Source organism: Ananas comosus, linkage group 4 (genome assembly GCF_001540865.1).
Source record: "Ananas comosus cultivar F153 linkage group 4, ASM154086v1, whole genome shotgun sequence".
NCBI classification, from domain to species: domain Eukaryota; kingdom Viridiplantae; phylum Streptophyta; class Magnoliopsida; order Poales; family Bromeliaceae; genus Ananas; species Ananas comosus.
Genome location: NC_033624.1, coordinates 96,698 through 120,229, shown reverse-complemented (window position 1 = coordinate 120,229; position 23,532 = coordinate 96,698). Strand labels below are relative to the sequence as shown.

Below are 23,532 nucleotides of genomic sequence, written 5' to 3'. Positions count from 1 at the left end.
AGTTTATAACCAAAAAACATAAATAAATAAAAATAAAGAGCATCAATCCAGATAATGAGATTTAGGATCCAACTACAGTAACCTATAATTGAGAATTGAGAGGGGGCGCTATGTACCTGCCACTTACAATTAGTTGTGCCCTGTTATTTTTGCTCTCCCTGACGTGGGCAATTTTTCTGAATATTTTTTTTTATTTAGAATGTGTCGCAGCAAGGTTTGAAAAAGAGGTTACTAAATTGCCAACACCTCATCAGAGGAAACCATAAGAGCTCACAGTTACTAGAAACAATTATCACCTCATCCATCCCATCTCGTCTCATCTCAGAGACATTATAAAAAACCATGTACAGCGACCACAAAGCAACTGATAAATGTCGAATTATTTCTTACATCACAGCTTGAAAAAAAGGGGGGTTGGGGGGGTGGAGAGAGAAATAAACATGCCCGCGGATTATTGTCATAGGGAAATACAACAGCGTTAGTTTTAACTAAGTTCTAAAAGTCCGAGAGAGAATGCCGCAATCTCTTAGAAAGAGAATGGACAGCTCATTGCCTCCATGGTGACATGCTTCCCCATCCACCACCACAAGAAAAGCTTCTCACTGCAACATCGAAAGAGCAATAGATGAGCGATGAGCATTTTGCGAGTTCCCAAAACAACCTTACCGCACCATAATAAACAGCAAGATTTGAATAATAAAGTGCGCTTGAAGACAAAAGTGCAGACACTGCAGGGAACTGTTGTGCCACTAACCAATCTGAGCTCACGAAAGTACTAGATTATATGCGACTACAATATCTGTGAGAACACTTGGATTCAGCTGCTAAGAATTATGAGCTAAGAAACCAGACTCTACCAGTCAGACCCACAGAGAGAGTCTGAAATCATCTCTTCAATTAGAGATAAGGAAAGTTCACTTATAAAAACCAAAAGCCTTTGCTAATAAAATATGCTCCTTAACCATCCTCTGTGATCTTTGTCGGTTGGTGATATGTTGAACAATTAACCGGTTGCAGGTTCAAGGATTGGTGAAGAAGAAATAAAACCTAATCTGCTTAACATGGAATTATTCATGAATAAACTTTACAGCTTAGGAACCAATACAATGTTATTCTAGAGATCAAACACAAGATAGAGAACAATGGCAATTTTCTTACAACCATAGAATTGCTGACATCCAAGGATGGATGGGACCTCAAAGAAAACAATGTCAGTCTAGAAAAGTACAGTCCGATATGATGATTTCACACAAAATGATAGCATATTTACAAGCATTACTGGAGACTACACTACTGTTAAAGTCACCTTAAAATGTGCTTTAATATGGCATGACTAAACTCAGCCATAATATTTCTATAATACGCACATATTTTACCATTTTGCTATCAACAGAATGATCGAGCAACACCATATAACCAGATTTTTGCCTCATAAATGAATAGAAAACAGATTTTTGCCTCCAATAACAGGCATAGTAAGAAGAACCTCGGAGAACAAGTTTACAAGCTAATAGCGATTCTTTCCTTAATATAATACAATGTTAGAGAAGAAGCAAATTTGCATGCTAAGTAGGAGAACATCTTCTTTATCAGGCACAGGATTTCTAAAATAATTCTACTACTAGGTCTGTTCCCAATACCTTACTTCAGCAATTCAACATCATCTTTGAAAACTAGATTCGCGATACACCAATTAACTACAACCATATGATCTCATAAAATCCACACCCATAGATATTATATTGGCTAAAATAAAAAATTATAGCCGAGAAGATGAGAAATAGCCGACAAACTTCTCTATGAACTATTAGTCTGGTAAGATCTCACTAGTAATATGTCACTGTTTCAGATACAAATAAGATAAAACAAGATGAGAAGTAGGTAAAAACCTCATAGGTCAGTTGGTGGTAGAATTATCTACATTCTAGTAGCAGTTTAGGTTTACAAAACATGAACAAAACTCTAGAGGTCCTCTAAATTAAAGAGTTTTATATGAAGGAGAAATATTACAGAGCTTTGGATACAGAAACTATCTTCAAACCTAATCAAGATGAATAACCAAATTTAACATAACCCAACATGACAGAAATGTTATACTGGAGCAATATTTCCTACTAAATTATACTAATAACACATGACAACAATCCACTTTTTTTCAGATTCCAGAGAAAAAGTTTGGTTTCTTAGAGCAATTCTCAGATTCGAATTAAAAGCTTGTTGACCACAAGATAATTTGTCACTAGTTTCATCAATTATGACATAAATTACTTGATTCCCCAGAAAATGATGGTTGCAAACTGGGAGATGCAATGTTCTCCAACTCAAGCTTCAATGGCATCTTATCTAGTCATTCAACATGATAATTCTCGTTTGACCTTTCTGCTAATATGCACAATAAAGAACATAAGAATGAAACTATCTTTCAATAAGCAACTTAGCAACAAGATCAATAAAACTAGTTATCATTGGTAGCTACCAAAATGTGAGCGGTTAAGGTATATCAAACTTGGAATGTTTACTGTATGATATAGCAGTACGATAAACATCATTTACGATAATAGAAAACAATGTCGAATTTGACTACAGGATCAACCCTCAGGTAAACTCCAGAATGTGGGTGAGATCTGGACAACATTAATACTTTTACACCTCCAACATTTCTTATAGCCTAATATTAATTATATGTATGGCTAATATTTGTACTTATCTTTGCTTTTCTCTACCATAATTTCACTATGGATTCCCTTCAAATTTCAAGATAAACCTAGGTGACTACAACAGTATATCCTATTTGTCACCACTATAAACAACTTCCTCATGCAAAACAGGTCCAACAAGCACAAGAGACTACACAGGGTGATTGCAAATATTAAACTGACAATGTAAACAGTAGCAATGCAAAACAGCTACTAGTTACGTATTCATTCTAAGAATCTAAGAACTAGGAAAATAGCTCACCTGATGGAAAATTACATTACCTTCTTAACAGGCGGAAGCATCGCGCAATTGAACCCATCCTGCACAAGCTTCTTGATTGCGTCTCTGAGACGATGGTACTCTTCCTCGACATTATACACCTGGTGAGAGATCCTCGCGTAAGCAGTAACAGCAGAGTTCTCATCTTTAGCTGCGGTCTCGCCGTCCTTTCTCGAGTTGTAGTAAATGGGGACTTCGACCCGGAATTCCTCCCTCAGGTGAGTCCGGAACCTCATCGCATCCTTATCGCTGATGATCGCCAGGCATCCCGGCAAGCCGACCATGATCATGCTCCCGCACATCTCCGGCGGCGAGCCCAAGCACGTCCCCCACGCCTCCGCCAGCATCTTCCCCATCTCCACGACCTTCTCGTGGTTCCTCTTCTGAATGCCCTGAATCCCCCCTTGGAAGCGGTTGACGAAGTCGATCACTTCGGGGACCACGAGCTGGGGGCTGTAGTCCCTTGTCCCGATCCAGCCGCTCTCCATGGGCAGGCCGTTCCCGTACTCATGGGAGACGACGGGGTGGTGCAGGTTGGAGGAATCGGCGCCCTTGCGCGTGTGCAGGAAGGCGACGGCGGGGGGGCAGAAGAACCACTTGTGGAGATTGCTGGTGTAGAAGTCGGCGCCGATGTCCTCGACGTCGACCGGCACATTGCCGATGGCGTGGGCGGCGTCGACGAACACCTGGTCGACCCCCTCCTCGCGGCAGATGCGGGTGAGCTCCTTGACGGGGATGACGACGCTGGGCATGGAGGTGATGTGGTCGATGACGGCGAGGCGGACCCTGCGGCCCCCGGCCTTGCCCCGGTCGAGGGCCCCGCGGAACTCGCGGACGATGTCGGCGTCGGAGGAGACGGGGAAGGGGAGGGGGACCTCGATGACCTCGGCGCCGGCGCGGGCCACGTACGCCTGGATGGACTTCTTCACGGCGCCGTAGGCGTAGTGGAGCATCACCACGGCGTCGCCCTTGCGGAACGCGCCCTCCGTGAAGGACCAGGCCACGTGCTGGAGCACGATGGCGGCGGCGGTGGTGGCGTTGTCGACGAGGGACACCTCCCCCACCTCCTCCGCGCCGATTACCTCGCGCACCGCCGCGCGCGACCGGAGGAGCCCCGGCTGGAGCCTGTTGAAGTAGAACTCGTCCGGCTGGGCCAGGTACAGCCGCTGCCACCGCGCCTGCGCCGCCAGCACGGACCCCGGGCAGCTCCCGAAGCTCCCGTTGTTCAGCCGCGCCACCGACGGGTCGTGGTGCGAGAACTCCGCCGCGATCTCCGCCCCGGAGATCGCCGCGGGAGAAGGGCGCGCCCGCTTCGGGGCGGGGCCGTTGCACCCGCGCCCCTCGCCGCCGCCGCAGTGGCCGTTTTCGGCGTGGTCGTCGTCCATGGGAGTGGGGGAGAGGGGATTAGGGCTCCGGGGATGCGGGATCGGCCATGGGAGAGGGCAGGGGGAATTTGGGCTAGGGCTTGTTGGATTGGACCCGCAACAGGAAAAGGATGAGGGTCACCGGATCCAGCGCGATCAACTCCGGGTTCGAATTCGTTACAAGCGGTGTCAGACGATAGTGTTTTCCCTTTCCAAATATTATATTATAAATAAAATAAAATAAAATAAAAGAAAAGAAAACCCCTTCTCTCTCTCTCTCTCTCTCTCTCTCTCTCTCTCTCTCCCTCCAAAAAATATAAAAATGAAAAAACCCAGTAGTTAGTCCAAAACCTATAAGATTAGGCCTTCAATTAACCCCATTTTCAATAAATATTTATTATATCTTTAAGGCTACTGCATCACTTATTACCCTTGAATTTTAGAGGGCATGCATTAGTATAAGTAAATGAGGAATATATAAGGTCTTAAACATGACGCTCGCATTACAAACGGCTTGAAATATATAATCATTTTTAAATATATAATTTGCAGTTCACAAGTTCATGAACAAGCTGAAGCCTAGTATAATGGGTTGTGTTTAGATCAAGGACTACTCACTTTTTAAAGTAACCACCCAACAAGCTTTAGATTGGATGGTTGATTGAATAGTATAATCTAAATGGTAGAATTAATTAAAATGTAAATCTGACATCTTAAAAACTCGATAGCAAAAAAATTTAAATACTATTAATAATATTCCAGCTTAACTCTCTCCCTCTCTCTATATATATATAAAAAGTAAAGCTACTATACTATTATGAATACAACAACTCTTATACTGCTAACTTTCTAACTACCATTAATTTTAATGGATAGTTATGATGAAAGAGAAAAGAAAAATTGGAGAGAAATTGATTAAATTTATCTCCAATTGAAGAGATTATTTAGATAGGACAGCATCTCACGCACTGTTATCACATACCAACACTAACGTCCTATATATACTTCGAAGCATTGTGGCGTTGTATGGCAACAATAGTTACATAAAGCTCTTGGAACCACCTTACTCCTTTAAACTAACTGTCCAGAAAACCAAAAAAAATAGCCAGGCTTTCTTTCTCATTACATACATCAGGTGTTAAAAAAACAAAAAAAAAAAGAGACTACATACATTCTTTCATTCTATCAATGATATACATAAACATACAGAGACAGTTGTTGTACAAAATATATTACAAGCTTTCTATAACTTGGACTTTCCAAACAACAAAAAGGAATACTAATACAAGCATCATATCAAAATGGGTCCAGGCATGCATCAAAATCTAGGGGTTTTAGCCCTCAGTTGAGAATCGGTGGGACTATGACACCGTTTCAGGAAGGAGTCAAGTGTTGTTTGCTTTCCAGGACTCGTGCTTGTTCCAGCCATTCCTTTCTTCCCAACAGGACTTCTGCTTGTTTCAACCATTCCTTTCTTCGCAATAGGACTCTTGCCTGCTCCGCTCACATCAACTTCTAGCGTCTTCTCTTGTCCGTCAAGCACCTGTAAGCAGGAGGCTTCAATCGTTCGTCAAAAAATACAATGGCTAAAATGCAAATTATACCCTGGATCTACCATAGCAGGCACACTTTAGCACCCTCAATAAACAAAAGACTATTCATAACCCCTCAATTTATTAAAAAAATCCTGCATTTTTGCTATTTATTTGCACAAATCTAGGGGGTTCTATTTCAGACAGACTAAATATTTTAAATTCTTAATTAAAGCATGTGTTATCCGGGTATCAATTATGTGTGCACACGCACGAGAGAGAGAGAGGGAGAGAGAGAACCTGTCCTAAATTTTCGAGTTTGCTTAGCACAGCATCCCTGCATAAAAAACATTAATGTTCATATTTTAATCCAAGAACTGCAGCAAACGAGAATGTGTAGGATCATAGAAAGAAAAGACATTGTACCAGATAATGTCATCAATTGTGTCATTTGCTAGAAGATAGTATATATTAACAGCGGACTCCTGAAAGCATAAGGAAACAAAACAAAATTTTCAAATTCTAGCATATAATGATTTCACGTGGAAATCCAACTAATCGTCGTGTTAAAAACTACATCAAGGTGAATTGCCGGGGATTGTCATCAAATGAGGAAATTAAATAACCCTAGCCAAGCATGCAAAATCTCTTTCAAATGTGAAACTGTACACTCGGATTAAGCAACCAGCATAACAAAGTAATTGTTTCACCTTCAGGCATAACACTAACTAGACAGTATAATTGAATACCAAGTAGAAAAACATAAAGGACGAAATTAGAATAAATTTAAAAGCTTCTGATAGAAATTTTACCTGACCAATTCGATGAACACGATCTTCTGCTTGAATTATATCACCTGGCGTCCAGGACAACTCGGCAAATATAACAGTACTCGCTGCTGTTAAAGTCAACCCAACACCTCCAGCTTTAATGGAAAGCTACAGAATGGACAATATCATTAGATTTTTAACGTTCATTAGAAAAAAAAAATAATGATAATCTAATACATATTAAGATTAAGATGACAAACTTTCAAATAGAAAATAGGATGAAGGATTTAAAGAAACCACATACAACTGCTGCCTTTATGGCATCCTTTTCCTGAAAATCCGTGACTAAAGTTTGCCTTGATGTAGTTGGTGTACTACCATCTATTCTAATGCAGTCGACTTTCTTTTTCTGAAAACAGAAGACGATTAATCTTGGAATATAGCACTGGAAAAAGAGCTGATATGATTATTTCTGTTACCAAAAGAAACTGATGGATTGCGTCGATCATTGGTTGATGATGTGCAAATATCAAAAACTTGCAACCTGCCTGTGCAGCGGGATATCAACAACACGAAGCAATTATCACCAATATTAAATGCACAATTGAATAATAGCAGAATCAGATATTGAATGAAATAGAAAATGTGACCTCTATAACAGTAGCTAGGTAGTCAAGAACTGCTGGAATTTTGGCTTCAGCAGAATCAGTATAGATCTGTACTTGGTGATAAAATTAAAACATGAAGTAGGCAAAACAATCAGTTACTTGGCACATAAGAAACAAATTACTATCAGTACGATAATCATGTCGTGTCAAAATTTTCATACCTTAAAAATAATGGGAGTTCTGTTTTAAGAAGACATACAAAGATATGGACCATGACAATATTTCTAAGCTCCTTAATTATTTTTAAGTACGTCTGTACGTGCAATGCTTCATTATGGATTGGTTATGCCTGCCCATAAATGAAAAGATACCATCTTTATTCCTCTCCTAGGTTTAAAGGTTAGAGGTCAACTTTGAGGGCATGTAATGGGTTAGTCTAAACTCTGAAGTGCAGCCAAGAATGGAGACCGTCAACTGACTGAATGGCCTGATATCTATCATAGCAAATATCTCTCTTCCAAGTTCTGCCAGAGTTAGAAAATGGCACCAACTTGTAAAGAGTTCATCTTCTGTCAACACCATACAATAAAAGGGCAATCATCATTTTATCTACTAGTTTCTCCAGCTGATTTCCAATGCCAAACGGGATATGACTAATTATGGGAAAATACAAGCAAATTACAAGATGAAATATATAGATGACCTTATTGATAAGATTCTTTTCAACAATTTTCAGTGAACTGATCTTTTCTTTTGAATCACAAGACTGTATGCTGCTTTTTACAGCCTCCAACTGCAAAGAGAAAATAATTAACATAAGCATAACAATGGGAATAAACAACAGTATTAAATGTTACTACAACAACAGTAGCTAACAAGATGTCTCCAACTCAGTGAAAGCAAGTTTTCATCATCATTGTAAACACGTAACGTAAACCTTCAGTCAAAGCAGGCACAAAACTTTCAACAAACCCTTCTCGAAATTTATACTCCATTCAATGGAAGTAGTACATGCATTTTGTGAAAGACATAATAATTTGTTTATAAAATAATTTTCTATAGCGTTTGCGATTACCATTTGACTTCTCAAAAGAAAAAAAAAATAAAGAAGTCAAATAATATATATAATTATATATCAACAAAACAAATGCACAAACCTTAGAGGAATCCATTATTGATTAGGTAGACTAATTAAAGGATGAAGTAATTCATGTATCAGATAAGGAAAAAAGAACTTATAATATTTACCTCACGAAATAGAGCCCTTATTTGTTTCATATCTTTCTCATTCAAATCCAAAAACACCTGCAATATAGGTCAGCTATTTCAAAGAGAAACCCAAAATCGTAAACTTTAATTGGAGGCAAAAATAAACTCTAAATGCTAAATTTGTCCTATCTATCTCTAAAGCAAGTTGGCAGCTAGAAGATTGCTAACTTCCATCATTTTGAAGAACGATTAGTTATGAAAAACAAACTTGGAAACTTTTTCTCTAGTATTTTGAAACCGACCAGAAATAACATCTTATCATTGAGCATTATTCTTGTTCTATTAATTTTTTTTTCCATCTTTTAAATGCTTAACTTTAACAAAAAGGATGAAAGGCAGAATGTCCGAAAGCAGAATGTCCGAAAGTCATTAGAAAAGGTTTCATAGAAAACTAAAGTGGATAACATACAAACAGATCAAGCTGATAAAAAGCTCTACCAAAGTACTATGAAGCTGTCAGATGCTAGATTACCAGTTTAGGGAGATTGATAACAATTTTAAATCAATAATTTGATATTTACGAACTATTTAAGGTAAATATTAAGTGAAAATAAGAAGTGAAAATAAAGAAAAATACCTGCTGCCGACGCTTTACTGGCAACTGCGAAATAACATCTTTCTTTAACCTCCGAATCATGACAGTAGCTCTCATCAAATTATGTAGCTCTTCATGATTGCTTGCACCTTGATAACATCCAAAAACGCCCTAAGAACAAATTGAACAATCACAAAATAATCACCGTACAAACTACATTGACTAGTCAACAAGGAAAATAGAACCAAAAGGAAGATCTCTAGGAAGCACTTACACCCCTGCAATATCGGTTCCCGTATTCATGAACGTTCTTGTATACATCAGGATACAATGCCTCAAGCTGAATTTTTTCACATAAACTTAAAAATAATATCTGATGCTAAAATGCAAGATGTTGAAGACAACAGTAAATTTATCACAAGCATGGGGTAAGAATATACCTGCTTGAACAACTCAATAGGCCGGGACAAAGCAGGAGTTCCACTCAGCAAAATTACATAACGGGCTTTCTGTAATAAAATTAAGGACACTTTTCTTACTCTTATAGTTTAACTAATAGATATCAGTGAAAAAAGAGGTTCACTAAATATAAACTAGATGAGGCCAGTATGCTGTAGAAGTATCAAAACAGAAATTCCCAGGAGAAGCACAAAATGCCAAGAGGATCTTAAAAAGACTGAAAATATCAGGATGATGCAACCTTTAAATAAGCCCAAGAGTGTCACTTTGTAACAGGTTGATTATTGAATGGAAGTTAGTTATGTCATTAGGAGTCACCTAAATTTCTCTTTCCTCTTTTTGCCCTCTGGACCGGCCAGCTCTTCCCTATTCTTACTCCCTTTCAATTTCTAACCCTGCTGCGCTATCTAATCTACATTAAAAGATATTACATCATATGTCATACTTAATGATTAGTCCGCTATTGTATCATGAGATGATGAGAAATCTTACCCAAAGATTTTAGTGACTTCGTTCATGTATACTAATATGATGAAAAGAAAGTAAATATATTTTTCGCGTTATGTGAGGAAATTATAAAAATTTAAGATCACAGCTCTCACTTTAGGCTTAAAATCGTACCCAAGAAGTGGCTTCATACAAATCGCTCTAGGCAGTATATTAGTCACCTTGAGTAGCCTTAACCTTGAGTTTCTAGGCATTCAAGCAGATTGCAAGCAAGAGATTAACCAAGCCACAGGCCCACAAAACAAAAACAAAGAACAAAAAACAAAAAAAACACGAAGGAAAAGAAAAGGAACATAACTTCTCTTGAGAAGGTCAAACGGTCGCCCTAGGGCCTTGTTAAATAAATGCAGTAACGGAAAAGGAAAAACAAATGTCAACAGAATCTACTAGTTATTAACTAAAAACTCAAATCTCATTCTAATTTGGAAATTAGAAAAGACATTTAAGAAAAGTCAACCTAGAAGCACGATATTATATCTGTAGTATGAAAAGAATTTGGAAAATCCCGAACTAACATTGAAGCTTGCGCTTAAAGTGAAGAAATAAAATGATGCCCCGTACACGAGTTTAATCCCAATGGTTATGCCAATGTTATCAGAGGATACAAACATATCAGTTGATGAACTTCTTCATGTTATTGTTTCTGTCAGAAATACCGAACCTGCAGAACTGGAAGTGAAGCATTTGTTCTCTTTGCTTGAGGGTTCTTCAGAAAGTGTGACTCATCTGCAACTACAATCTGAAAGAAAAACCTGAGGAAGTGAGTCAAGTGACTGACAAAGGAGCGATCTTGGGCCTGTTTTTTTAAAGGAAAAAGGAAAGGAGAACGGCATAAATAACAATTGCTTGCAAACAAGATTTTTACCTTGAACTCTGAGTTCAAAAGTATATCTTGTATCTTAGGAATCACATCATAAGAAATTATATTGAATACACCATCTAGATGAATTTTTGGCTTGGAATTCGAGTAGACAACCTTGAAACCTGCCTTGTTTGATCCTCCAGATTGAGATAATACTACCTGCAACCACAAGACTGCTCATTGGCAATTTACTACATACTCCTAAGTCACGAATTAGTAAGCACCTGCATCAATGCATGATAGATGGCAAGACAAAAATATTTTTGTCAACATATTTTTTTTATCATCTAGCGTCCACTTCTATCAAACCAACAAATTAATAAACATAGGTACAATCAGAACAGAGGTTTCGCTAAAATATAGCAACATCCAAGTGCAAATTTAGTTTAAACATGCAGAGACTGACTCAATTATGTAGGTTGGAATGAGATCAAACCATATACAAAATAGAGATGCATGATAATAAAGAGATACAAAAAAAAAATTTATTCTTTCTTAATCATCAAATGTAGAAAAGCAATATAATGCTGTTTAACCTTGATGAACATAAGAAATGAAAATTCACAATTTAATAGTCCAAAAGAAGAAAGCGTAGAAGACATGCCAGAATATCCGTTGAAGGGAGATTAAGCCACTCTTGAACCATCTGCCAAAAAGTAAAAAATATATATATAATTTTTCATAAAAGCTTCTTTCAACCCATAATATAGTTTTGAAGCTTCTATAAGAAGGGTGGCATGTAATTACTTACAGAAGCCCAATGCAAGCGCAAGGAAGATGGGGTTATAACAAGAACAGGCCAAGCGTCAGGAAAGCAGGCAGCAACAGCAATTGCCTGTAAAAACCGAACATCCACTTCACGATATCATCAAAAACATTTTACAGATAATAGCAAAAAACTTCCAATGATACACTTAACAACAACATCTCACAAAACTTAAATAGAGAGAAAATCGAGAAGCATAACAATTTAGATGATTTAACTTATGATTAACCTAATAAAAAAGAGTAGTTTGCATATGAAGACATCAAAAGCCTCATAAGAATTTAGGGCCATAACAACATGCCTGCAATGTCTTTCCAAGACCCATTTCATCTGCTACGAGGACCCGTCCACCATGCTGCAATACAAACCTAAAAAGATGAAAAATGGAGTTGAACATAAGAATGTAAAAAACAAAGACACTTGAGACAAATAATAGCAGATATGCACCAAAATCACAGGTATCATGTTATCATGATTCATGAATGACGGACAAGGTTCAACCTATCAAGTAACATGAATGCCTCAAATTCCTCATCATCTAAATAAATTGACGTGCACTTCAGTTTTGTACGTTGTCAAGTTTCTTTTGGGCCAAAGAAAATTGAAGTTACAACTATAGTATTTTGTTATAGTTTATGCCTCATGAAAACATATTCAAACAACCTACACCTTGCCTAAAGTGACACCTGAACCACAAAGTCACTAGTAAATTTCCGTTGCCAGTAAATTTGCATGATCTTACCTAACTCCTTCTCGCTGAAATGGCAGAAGTCTTGACTCAATGTAGCTCGGCATCCTATCATATAAATCTTCTCATAAGACCGAAAGTTAGTACACTTAGAGGAAATGCATAAAACTAAATAAAATGAAGATAGTACGCGAACAAATTGACAAGTGTTACACTATATCCGCATTCAACAAATTGTGAAACATACAATCGTGACTTTTGCATGATCATCAAAAATAATGATAATAAACTAAAGTAAAAAAACAGAAAACAATTTACTTTAAAACAAAATATAACTTTTTACGACAATTTTCTACCAGTTAATCGATAAGGTTGATTTCTAGTGATATCGCAAAAGAAAATGAGAATGAAGCTACCAGCTTATCTCATGAATAAGCACAGGCCATCAATACTAACAGAACATGCATTTTGACAACTGAAATTTCAATATTGATTTCAATATTTGTCCTTAAATTCACTCTACACTCCTAACAGGAATCATTATCCATCTATTATCCATCAAGAATACCCTTGAACATAAAGTAAGAATAAAGTTATGAATTACATTTTTTTTTAAAAAACAAGAACTAAGCCTATACCCTATAGCCCCAACCCCTAATTATTTCATGTCAGCTGTGCAGATCCTAGCCTTCCATAAGTGCGATACCGAATTTGTGTTAGAAACAATCATATTCTATTTTCAGCTTTCTTAGTCACCCCAATATTCTCATCGAGTTACAGGCAATTTTGTGGAGATCTTATTTCCTAATGACGCAATATTTTGACTCATACAGCTTTGACTAAACCCTGTATTTTAAGGCATTTATGGACATCAATAAAACGCAAAGCAAAGCATACTGAAGGCATATGTCCATTACAACCATCCTACTCAAATGCTGTACAAGAAAGTCCTCATCAATTTCCTCCCCTTACGAAAGAACAGAACCAAGAAAATAAACAACAGATTCCTTCTCCATCCTGCTGTTCTGATTGACTAAAATTTACACACACGCAATCTGTTTTTGGCCTACTTTAGTACTCATTCTGAAATGTTTTAAATTCTAGATCTTATATTTCAATCTACATATTAGATTCATTAAAGCAATGTAGTCAACAAACAAATTCACCAACAGGTCCGATGTCGAAACATCTATAGCCAATGCAAACAAGTTATGATTTATTAAAAAGGATAATAGATATGAATTATAACGAACAAAACCAGAAAAGGTAATGTCACACTTTAATTTCCTCGAGAACCAAAATATTTGTTTAGTTCTTGGAGATGTCAATAACAATCAAAGCATTAGGAAAAAAGCTGCCACTAGAAAGGGGAAAAAAAAAAAAAAGTGACTCAACAAAATTATTGTGGATCGTAAACAATTTGTTTTTACCTTGAAGATCCGGAACAGCAGACGCTGCAACAAGAGCACGCCGGACGAGAGGGTCTAACTTGTGCACCTGGTTGGCAAGCATGCTCATGCAAGCTAATTATGAAGATTTCAACAATAATTATTATTTTAATAAGCTTCATTGTACTGCATTTTCCTGCAGTTTTTTTTTTTCATCCGAAACTTATAAGCATAAACCAGTAAACATCATGGCAAAGAAATGTTTCCAGTTTCAATGCTGTCTAATTTAAATGAGCTATGATGACAACACAACAATACCACAGATATTCTCTACTAAGAAGCAACATGTATAAAAAAAAAAATAATCACCTCAACAGCTGCACCAGGCACTGCACTAAGAACTTCTTCGGCTTTTTCCAAGGATGACGGAGGAAATATCCACACCCTAAGGATGTTAAGAAAATAGTTAACACTTCATTAAACCTAAGGATGTTAAGAAAATAGTTAACACTTCATTAAATCTAGACGCATGCAAAAAGCTTCACAATGTGCGATCACCTTTCTCTTCCATTCCAGGTTGCTTTTGGAATCTTATGAAAAGCATCCACAAGCATCTGGATAATTGAAAAAGAGTAACCTATAAACAGGTGTAAAATAGAGAGAAAATTTTCCGAGGTGCTAGTATGAGCTTATTTAGTACCGGGCTGTAAGGAAACTTCGCAGCGACCATGCCGCTGTGATGAAGAAAAAGACTCACGGAAAGCTTTGGCAAGTCGTTTGTCCAATTCTTCTCTTTGGATCACAAACAAAAAACAGTCACATTCGAGACAAAGTCATCGAGTATCAAGAAAATAATAAAAATAACAGAAATGAACACGAAATATATATAGATATAGATATATATAGATATATATAGAGAACAGTCAGACATGTACCAGTTTCTCTTAGTACGTTCGGTTGACTCAATTGCGTAGGAGAAAAAGCTTCAGCCTAAGTTGCAGAAAAGGTATCAGGATGAATGCATAGGCTACAAAGAACATATGCAAATCTTAACTGAGGCTCTTGGTTGGAATTACAACTATAGCAAGACATCGGTCGTGATGTGATAAAAATTGGTGGTTACAGCGCTTGTTATGTTAATGTACAATCCATTAAATTAATGTACAATCGCAACAGAGAAACCATTAAATTAATATACAATCCACTTCGAACGAAAGAATATATTGCCGACAGGTCCATTCTAGCAAATGAACTAGAAGAAAGTCCACCGGCAACGCGTTCGGCGTGAACTCTAAAATTTGCCCCCATTTACAAATGCAACACAATTCCTCCGACAACTAAACAGAACACACGCACACGCACACACAAAAAGAAGCAGAAATGAATTGTTCTTCAAATGGGTGTGGAATGTGATCTAGATGCCCAAAAACGGAAGTTCAAGCAAAAGTTACGTATAAATCTGCTAAGAAAAGAACCAATAGCTAGAGGAAAACCTAAACCTAAACCTAAACCTACACCTAAAGAACTGTGGTAGCTAGCTAGTGAGCGCGGAATGGATAAAAGCAAGGAGGAATCGATCGATCGGTCGGTCGTTCGTTCGTTCGTTTACATTGCGATAGCGGTCGGAGTTGTCGGGAACGGAGGCGGAGGCGGAGGCGGAGGCGGACTTGCGCTGGGAGATCTTCCGGATGGCGTCCTCCTCCAAGAAGTCCAGTTGCTCCGCGCTCAAGCCCCAGTCGTCGTCCTCCTCCCCCATCATCGACGAATCTTCTTCTTCTCTTTCTTTTTTCAAGCTTTATTTATGAGTATATATGAGTATCATTACTCTTATTATTATTAGACATTATTAGTGCTCTCTCTTTTTTGATCCGTTGTTATCGAAAGGAAAAGAGAATGAATGTGGGAGGGAGGTGGCTGTGGTGGAGGGGTCCAAACAAAAGGGAAAGCGGGAGAGGTTTCTTCGCGGTGGAGGTCGAAACAAAAGGGAAAGCCGGAGAGGTCTCTTCTCTTCGCGGTGAAGGCACTCCCCGCAACCTCACGACACTCGCTGGTTTTTTTGAACCGTGCGGGGGTGTCAAGTCAAGTGTCGACTTCCCACTTAAATGGCCTTTGGCGACTATCCCAAATATCATCACATAATGCTGGGTCGGCCCGAACAAATTGAAACTTCGGGCCCCCTCCTGACCTCTTTGACCTTTAGTCTACAATGAATGATATGGGCCGTGCCTTATAAAAACAGGCCGGACAGGTCAGATTAAAGTGACTTGATTCCTTGATCCATAAACCACCAAAAAGTTAAGTCCTAATCATCATTGGAATTAAATGAAGTTGCATTATACATACAGTAACAAAATATAGCAAAATTATATTTTTATTTATTTTATATATATATATATATTATGCTGCACATATCTCAATGAGTCATTTCAGGTGGTGTAATTTCTGTAGTCTCATTCAAAAAAAAACAGTGAAGAAATACATCTCTATAATACACTTTTGCCCCTTTTTTTTTACCTCAGCATTAAACAGAACTTTAATTTATAGAACATTGTCTAGATGTTGATTACCTGATGTTTTAAGTGTAGCCTTAAAAAGCTAAAGCGATCTTGGGTGGATCAAAAACCGGTCGATCAGGGATCAAATATATAGTAGTACTGCCTTTTAGTTAATTGGAAACACATTATCGTTTTATTTTTTTTATTTTCTGAGCATATTGCACGTAGCATCCAAAGGAGGATATTTTGAGATCAAGTGCGGTTGGATTCATTATTTCTTTTGCACATAATTTAAATATGCATCTTGAGCATATATATAAAAATCTCGAGTCCATGCGCAAGAGAGAATATTGAATGCATAAAACATTAAAACATCATTCCCTAAAAAATTAAGTTTGACAACCGGCCATCACATATAAATACAAATTAAACTATAACATCATTTAGCGACAACTTAGGCTCCTTAAAAAAAAAAAAAAACAATGAACTATTATTTTTGCACAATATAATCTTTTTATTGAATTGTATGCACACTCGCGACCGTGACTTAATTAATTAAATTTAAACTTTGAAGTTTCTAGTGCCTCATCAAAATGACATGAAATATAGCATTTTATAAATTAATTGCTAGATCTTATATCTGTCCTTGCGACGTACTTGTATCTGCTTAATTGATTCGTATTTTCACACTATATAATTAAATAAAACCAATTCACAAGTAATGGCACGAACAAGCATGATATATATATAAGCTCAAATTCGATTTGGCTCCTTCATTAAACACATGCCGTATTAATTACTGTATCAGAGCTATAAGCTAAGCTCGACTAGCTCAGTCGTTTTATGAGGCCTCTCTCTCTCTCTCTCTCTCTCTCTCTCTCTCTCTCTCAATCTGATCTCTACATCTCCGGCCGTAACACTTGCTCACTCATCACTGTGTTCGTTCCATGAAAGCTATCTCTCTCTCTCTCTTTCCTCTTTCCCCTTGTCATGCACTAGTAATTAATTAATTTACAATATCAACTTATTTAGCAAGCTCTGTACGTATAAGGAAGATCATGTACACGGACTCAGACCAGCTCTCCTTTTGCGTTCGCTGCAACCACCGCGCGCGAAACATGCAATCCAACTGAAGAGTAACTCTCGGTCGATCTCTCGCTAGCTAATTAGTAGAGAAGGTGGTGCACGACTGCGGGAACTGAGGCGATCCCGGGACTCCGTGGGGCGCAGCTGCGGAACCGTTGTTAGCAGCGCCGTCGCCGCGCGGCGCTCCCATAATGGACGATATGGCCGCAGCCAGCGCGGCTGTGAAGTTGGGGTCCGATGTGATCGCGGCGCTGACCGTCTCAGCCACGGAGTGGTGACGCTGCCCCACCTTGGCATGAGGGAGGTACATGGAAAGCGGAGCAAGGGGGAAGGATGAGGTTGTGGGGTGGTGGCCGTGTGAGGCCCCCCTCTGGAGGAGGTGGAGGGGGGTCCCTGCAGCAGGCGGAAGGGGGGCCTGGGTGAGGTCGAGGGTGATGGTGGGGAAGGGCGCCGACGCGGAGAGTGTGGCGAGGGAGGAAGCGAAGGGGACCAGCGGGTGGCCGAATAGCGGTGCGGCGGCGGAAGCAGAGCCCATCATCAGGGAGGAGTCTCTCGTGGTGTTGGCAGTGCCAGAGAGGAGCATGGTGGCGGCGGCGGAGGTGGTGTTGGCCATTGCGGCGGCGGCGGGAGGGAGCGGGTGGTTGTGGTTGCCCTCGTAGGTGGTCACCAGCACGGTCTTGTCCTCCGCGCATCGCTGCACCTGTTGCATGGACCCAAGCAATTAATTAAGCCACATAAATTAAGTAAGTATAATTAGCCACGAGGAAAGGTGAGGTGAGGTGAGGTGAGGTGGTGATGCAACTCCCAAACTAAGCATGCATGGTGCGCACGGAAGCGAATGGGTAGGTGAAGAATCACTATCTCTTGCATGCAAGAAAAGCAATAGAAAATGTGCGCGTCATAGCGATGTGGTTGAATACAGAAGGAGTTACCGATCGAAGGAGTGATGGAGAGTGCATGTAGCCAGCAACGCATTCGAGAGCGATCACATTCGTCGGTTCTTATTGTGTAAATGCTTTCGAAGTGCAAAATAAACAAGGTTTTCTTGTCCTCTTTGAGCTTAATATAGTATATGTACAAACCAAAAGGTGTTCTAAAATCTCCCGACACGCTAAAAACTGATCCTGCAATACTTTTGAGCTTTATTAAAAGACGTCGCATAAGGCTGTAATTTAAAGTACCGCAGGAAGTGAATCATGTACTAAATGAAGATTCATCACAGAGACACAAACTTTAAGATTCTCCAAAAATATATGATCATAAAACTAATTAACATTCATGGCCTGCTATGTAATACTATATATGAACATTTCTTACCGTCATAAGTGACGGAATATGTGCCTCCAACTACTGCAGCATAATTTTGCAAATTAATTACACTTATATGTAACTCTGATAGCCTTAATTACAACAAAATTAATCTAGCTAGCCACTTGGAATGCAAAACCTCAATGAATCGTTGGATGAATATATAGATAAAGTTTTGGAGGGTCGATTTATATATGCACAGTGGTTATAGAATATCAAATCATGATCGATGTTGGTATGCTCAATTGAAAGACTATATTTAACGGCATAAGCACCTGCTTGCGAACTGGGCATCCAATAGCCATGGTGCAACGATAATAAGCTCGCGGACAAGGATTACCCTTCGCCATCTTCTGACCATACTTCCTCCATTGACATCCATCACTGATCTACAATTGACACAAAGTTTTTTTTTAAAGAAAAAAAAACTCTAAATTAACACTTATTATGAGCATCAAATTAACCAATCTAATCAGATACTTCTAGATGTAACAAAGGGGGGAGGGGGAAAAGAAAAGAAAATAGAAAATCTGAGAAGATCATTTCATTGTGCAGCGTACCATGGGTGCATCAGATCGAGCACGGACAGAAACTCTTGCTTTGCGGCATGGAAGCTCATGCATTGAATCAGTGCTTCTCTCTTGTGCCTGCCTAGGGCTATTGTTATCCCGCCAGCTCGGTGAGATTTGCTGATCAAGGGGACCTTCCTCTACAGATATTTTCCTCCTGTTGAAAGGAATATTAATTTCTCTTTCCGAGGGGCCATCCGAGCTGTTCTTCAAAGAAGGAGAGTGCTCTTCTTCATCACCGTTTGTATGCTCATTGGTTTCTTGCAAGCTTGTTGGGCGAGGATCCAAAAATTGTTGAGCCGATAATCTCACCGGATTGGATGGGTCAGTTTGGTTTTCCTTCTGAGAATCCGATACATATATATTGATTCTATTTAGTACAAACGATTAACTCAAGCAAGAGAGAACATCACTATCAAAGAAAATAGAGAAGAATTAATGAACAATGTTTTTCGTTATATGATTTTCCGGTGTAGAAGTATTTCATCAGATATCCACCACTACCGGAACAGACTGGCCGAGAATTGGAAGGAGAAATATTAATTTCTGATAGTTCTATTCGGACAAAGTTCACCCGCGGAACGAAAGATCTAGTGCGACAATGCTTATGTTCAACCATGATCATATACATTATGCTCTATATATAGTTCGCACGGCACTTTCTCGCCATGTCAGCTAAAATTGCGCCTAAAATAGCTAGCTTATTGCCCAAATCATGTTTTTCTCGACAACATGGAGCATACCTTCTTTTTTGTACAAAAAGTATTCCCCAGGTGAAAGAGTAAAACATTGTGGGCACACATAGACTATAGCATGACAAGAAGTTGCACTCTATCTTAATTATATATGTCTCACGGTATGGAAAGCTTCTCGCCTCCTAGAGTCAAAGCATTTAAGATTCTTAAAGATAAATACGGCTCATAAATAGTGTGCATACCTCAGTAACAAAAGATAATATTCAAAAGGAAAATTCAGTATTTGTTAAGTCAAAATTAGATTGATAAATTTAAATGAATAATTGGTAAAAAGGAAAAGGTGGGATAGAAATTGAAGGGACTATATACTTGTATATGCTGGGTCTCGTTTGCTTTCTGTTGCATCACCAGAAGAAACTGATTGTATAGGGCGCTGTAATTTCTGGTGAGCTGATCCAGCATGCCTCTCAGTCTCCGATTCTCATGCCCTAATCGATTTAGCTCATCTTGAATTGTAATCAGATGCATCTATTATGTACATAACAAATTAATTCATGAAATTATTAAGGGAATAACTTATAATTTATGGAACATATCAATAAAAAGAGCTCTGAAAATTAATATGTACCTTGTTGTTCGGTTTGTCCTCCTCCTCTTCAGCTGTCGGAGCGCCCACGGAGTGCACGGTAAGGGCCAAACCAGTCTGTATATATATGACAAAAAAGATCTGCCGCCATCAACTTGAATTTGATTATCAAATTGCTTAATACTTTTTTTGTAAGTGATTATTTAATTTCTAGTAGAAGGTAGTACACATGCATAGAGAAGTCTCTTTAATTTGAACAAATTAAGGACGCAAATCACTTTACATGCTAGGTAAGACTAGTTAAGATCGAATCGCATGAGATGATTAAGCTAGCGAAGGCCCCTACATATATGTAACTCGATACACTTACGTTAATGTCGCCGGCGTCGCCGCAAGCCAACGAGCCATCTCCTCCACGGCAGTCTCGTAATCCACCGGCTTCATCAAGCTTCCTCTCGCGACTCTCCGAGAAGAAATCCACCTCCTTGATCTTGTTGCACGCCCGATCGACATCGTCACCGCCGCCGTGGGAATCACGGCGCGAGAATCTGCCTGAGTGCAAGAGTATCATTTCCTTGCACCTCTCCATTGAGGAGAAAGAGTAGTAGCGAGCTAGGAGGAAGGGGGAGGGGGTGAAATGGAGTGTCCAAGGGGTGCAAGTAACTCAAAAGGAGGATAAGGAAAACTGTAAGAAAAATATAAAGATCGAGAGATATTTAGATAAGACAAGGGCGAAAGGGGCCCCAAAAAAAAACGAAAATTTTTTTTCTAGAAAAAAAAGAAAAAAAGAAAATTGAGAAAGAGTGTGATTGTTGGGGTCTTCGCGCGTAAGACGGGCTAGGGCCAATTAAAGGTGTGGACCTGGCGCTATTATCGGTGGGCCAAAGCCGGTGACGCCATATTTGACGTCGGCGTGACAGCTGTCGCCGTCGTAGAGGCGTCCGGGCGCGGGTCGTTAGGGAGACGCCGTTAACTCACAGCTGCCCCGCGCGCGCCCCAGCGCTGAGCAATACCGGGTCCCGGATGCCGATCCGATCCGGGTTTTTTTGCACGTGTGGGGTCAATTAGGTCAACGGTAGTTAGGGTGTGGTGGGGCCCGCGAGGGGCGCACCTAATCCCTATTGACTCCCGGGGCAGTGGCGCGTCACCTGATGGGGACACGTCATCGGCGAGTCTGAGGCCATACACGGCTGGCTTAATAGGATCAATCCAACCCGGGCTTCTTCATTTTGCCCCTCATTTTTCGACAAATTAAGTTACCGCTCCCCCCCTAGTCCCTCCCCCTCTCTCTCTCTCTCTCTCTTACCATCTCCCTCTACATACGTATCTAATGCCTTAATTAATTTATGTAGTAATTAAGAATATATATATTACATGCATAAATCAACGAATCTCTCGGGAAATATGAAGACTCAAATCCTTTTTTTCAACTGAATAAGTGATCTTAACAAATACAATTAACGTTGTCTTCAGATGTACGTAACCGAGCTGCTTCTTCCGAATTAGGATCAGTTGGTAATTATTAAATAAGCACCTTAAAAAAAATGTTTATACATATGCAGCTTTCTTCATTTATATCTTGACAACTGTGGAGAGCTATTGCTATTAGTTAATAAAAAAGATATATAATCGTATGGTCCTAATAACATTTAAAGCTGCTGTTTTGTTCGTTTGTTCTATATATCGAGCTGGGTTTTTTTTTTTTTCTTCCTGAGGGTGGCTTCTAGCTAGCAAGCATCGACAATTTTCATTTCTTCTAATGATAATTTATGACGTTGATATGAAGCTGAAGTTTCTTTTCTAAATGAGAAAATCCCAAGACGTTGGAGTCTACACGGCACATGTTGTTTTCTTATATACATTAATTTCACCTCCATTTCACAGAAGAAAAAAAAAAAGTATTTTAGGAAGACCTTTAGATAACCTCCAACTTCATGTTGATGTCAGGCTTAAACAAGGGCATATACATATGGATAGGTAAACTATCTCGATGATCCTAATTAAATTATCGGTTGAATTTGTCGATTCCTTAATTAAACAACTTAGTGTTGTAGTTAATCAAGTTCTTTGATGGCTCGATTCTTTCCTTCGGAATTATTAGCGAAAATAATTATGTTCTTCGCTGATCAAATTCTATCATTCTGTACCCTTTTTTTTCAATCCCATTTATCAATTAGGCAAGTAATCACCTTGTGCCGTATAATAAAAAAAAGGAAAGTATTTATAGGACCTAATATTGTATCCCCTTTACATACCTAGGTCCCAATAATCCAAATTTGGGAGCTAACATATAAGCAACTATATAGTAAAACTGGCCGGAACATGTACTCCTGAAATTTTTTTAAGTTAAAATATCAATCTAGATAATTAGTTCACATGCAGATCTATTAAAACCTTTTATTGCATGAAATATAAGAAGCACTGCATTGCGTAGCAAGTGTACTAATAGAGTAGTACAACTTATTGCTAGAAACCAATATGGACCAAGTCACAAAAGATTAAAATATGATGAGGGGATGATCTTCTAGAATGATTGTATAATAAACGGTCCCATTTTTTGACATTCCTAAGCGTGCACGAACGTTTTTTGAGAAAAAGGCAGCACGCTACCCAACGTGCACGAACATGGATATGTACTGTTATTGTGTGAACTATAATATGATACCCATAACCACATAATTAAACTAAGATTATCCACCCACTCTTGATGGAGAAAGATGTTGAAAACAATATATATGGGAAGAAAACGGGATCGAGGGCACCTATTAGTTTCTTGTTAATGTTTCTTGCTCACCGAGATCACTGAATTAACAAATACATATTTCCACCGACCGTCCCTAGAGCAAGTGGCAAAGGACTTGGTGGTTGGTACCGGAGACCCAAATTCGAATCCTAGTTGATTCATATTTTCAGCTAAGTTTATTTCTAAATGAAATAAACGAAGCGGTAGCGTGCTACCTATCTCTCAAAAAAAAAAAAAAAAAAAAAAAAAACATATTTCCTGCCCAGCTATTTTAGTTATACGCATGTCAATTATTGGCTATTCGCTCTCTATATATAGGTCGACCA

General features: G+C 38.9%; 3 protein-coding genes across 6 annotated transcripts; all 3 read right to left on the bottom strand.

The window, feature by feature from the left end:
• Positions 277–4,595, bottom strand: LOC109709344 (putative L-cysteine desulfhydrase 1). Of its 2 annotated transcripts, none has more exons than XM_020231529.1 (2): positions 2,959–4,595; positions 277–602 (listed from the first exon to the last, which is right to left on the bottom strand). In XM_020231529.1, exon 1 carries the CDS (start codon positions 4,359–4,361, stop codon positions 2,970–2,972), a length of 1,392 nt encoding a protein of 463 aa, XP_020087118.1. In that variant the 5' UTR covers positions 4,362–4,595; the 3' UTR covers positions 277–602; positions 2,959–2,969. The 2 variants fall into 2 exon arrangements, with proteins under 2 accessions (XP_020087118.1, XP_020087119.1); XM_020231530.1 differs by having other exon boundaries at positions 2,979–4,591.
• LOC109709342 (SWI/SNF-related matrix-associated actin-dependent regulator of chromatin subfamily A-like protein 1) lies at positions 5,366–15,798 on the bottom strand. 3 transcript variants are annotated; one of them, XM_020231526.1, is made up of 24 exons: positions 15,334–15,798; positions 14,660–14,714; positions 14,425–14,516; positions 14,283–14,338; positions 14,094–14,169; positions 13,767–13,833; positions 12,391–12,457; positions 11,950–12,016; positions 11,634–11,717; positions 11,487–11,528; positions 10,886–11,041; positions 10,682–10,759; positions 9,495–9,563; positions 9,329–9,394; positions 9,097–9,225; positions 8,499–8,555; positions 7,954–8,043; positions 7,293–7,358; positions 7,122–7,190; positions 6,947–7,051; positions 6,685–6,810; positions 6,299–6,357; positions 6,173–6,209; positions 5,366–5,883 (listed from the first exon to the last, which is right to left on the bottom strand). In XM_020231526.1, exons 1-24 carry the CDS (start codon positions 15,481–15,483, stop codon positions 5,659–5,661), a joined length of 2,088 nt encoding a protein of 695 aa, XP_020087115.1. In that variant the 5' UTR covers positions 15,484–15,798; the 3' UTR covers positions 5,366–5,658. The 3 variants fall into 3 exon arrangements, with proteins under 3 accessions (XP_020087115.1, XP_020087116.1, XP_020087117.1); XM_020231527.1 differs by having other exon boundaries at positions 14,660–14,751; positions 15,334–15,459; XM_020231528.1 differs by lacking the exon at positions 14,660–14,714 and having other exon boundaries at positions 15,334–15,466.
• On the bottom strand, positions 16,942–21,153 carry LOC109709341 (probable WRKY transcription factor 47). The gene is made up of 6 exons (XM_020231525.1): positions 20,834–21,153; positions 20,506–20,580; positions 20,247–20,405; positions 19,174–19,524; positions 18,889–19,002; positions 16,942–18,005 (listed from the first exon to the last, which is right to left on the bottom strand). The coding sequence occupies exons 1-6, from the start codon at positions 21,050–21,052 to the stop codon at positions 17,382–17,384; spliced, it is 1,542 nt and encodes a 513-aa protein (XP_020087114.1). The 5' UTR covers positions 21,053–21,153; the 3' UTR covers positions 16,942–17,381.

Coding starts and splice junctions, on each gene's coding strand:
- LOC109709344 (XM_020231529.1), bottom strand. CDS start 4,361: ATGGACGACGACCACGCCGAAAACGGCCACTGCGGCGGCGGCGAGGGG.
- LOC109709342 (XM_020231526.1), bottom strand. CDS start 15,483: ATGATGGGGGAGGAGGACGACGACTGGGGCTTGAGCGCGGAGCAACTG. Junction 13,834..14,093: donor TGCCTGGTGCAGCTGTTGAG/GTGATTATTTTT, acceptor CTTGCCAACCAG/GTGCACAAGTTAGACCCTCT. Junction 9,564..10,681: donor CTTCACTTCCAGTTCTGCAG/GTTCGGTATTTC, acceptor ATTTTATTACAG/AAAGCCCGTTATGTAATTTT.
- LOC109709341 (XM_020231525.1), bottom strand. CDS start 21,052: ATGGAGAGGTGCAAGGAAATGATACTCTTGCACTCAGGCAGATTCTCG. Junction 19,525..20,246: donor ACGAGACCCAGCATATACAA/GTATATAGTCCC, acceptor TCGGATTCTCAG/AAGGAAAACCAAACTGACCC. Junction 19,003..19,173: donor CTCGATCTGATGCACCCATG/GTACGCTGCACA, acceptor TGTCAATTGTAG/ATCAGTGATGGATGTCAATG.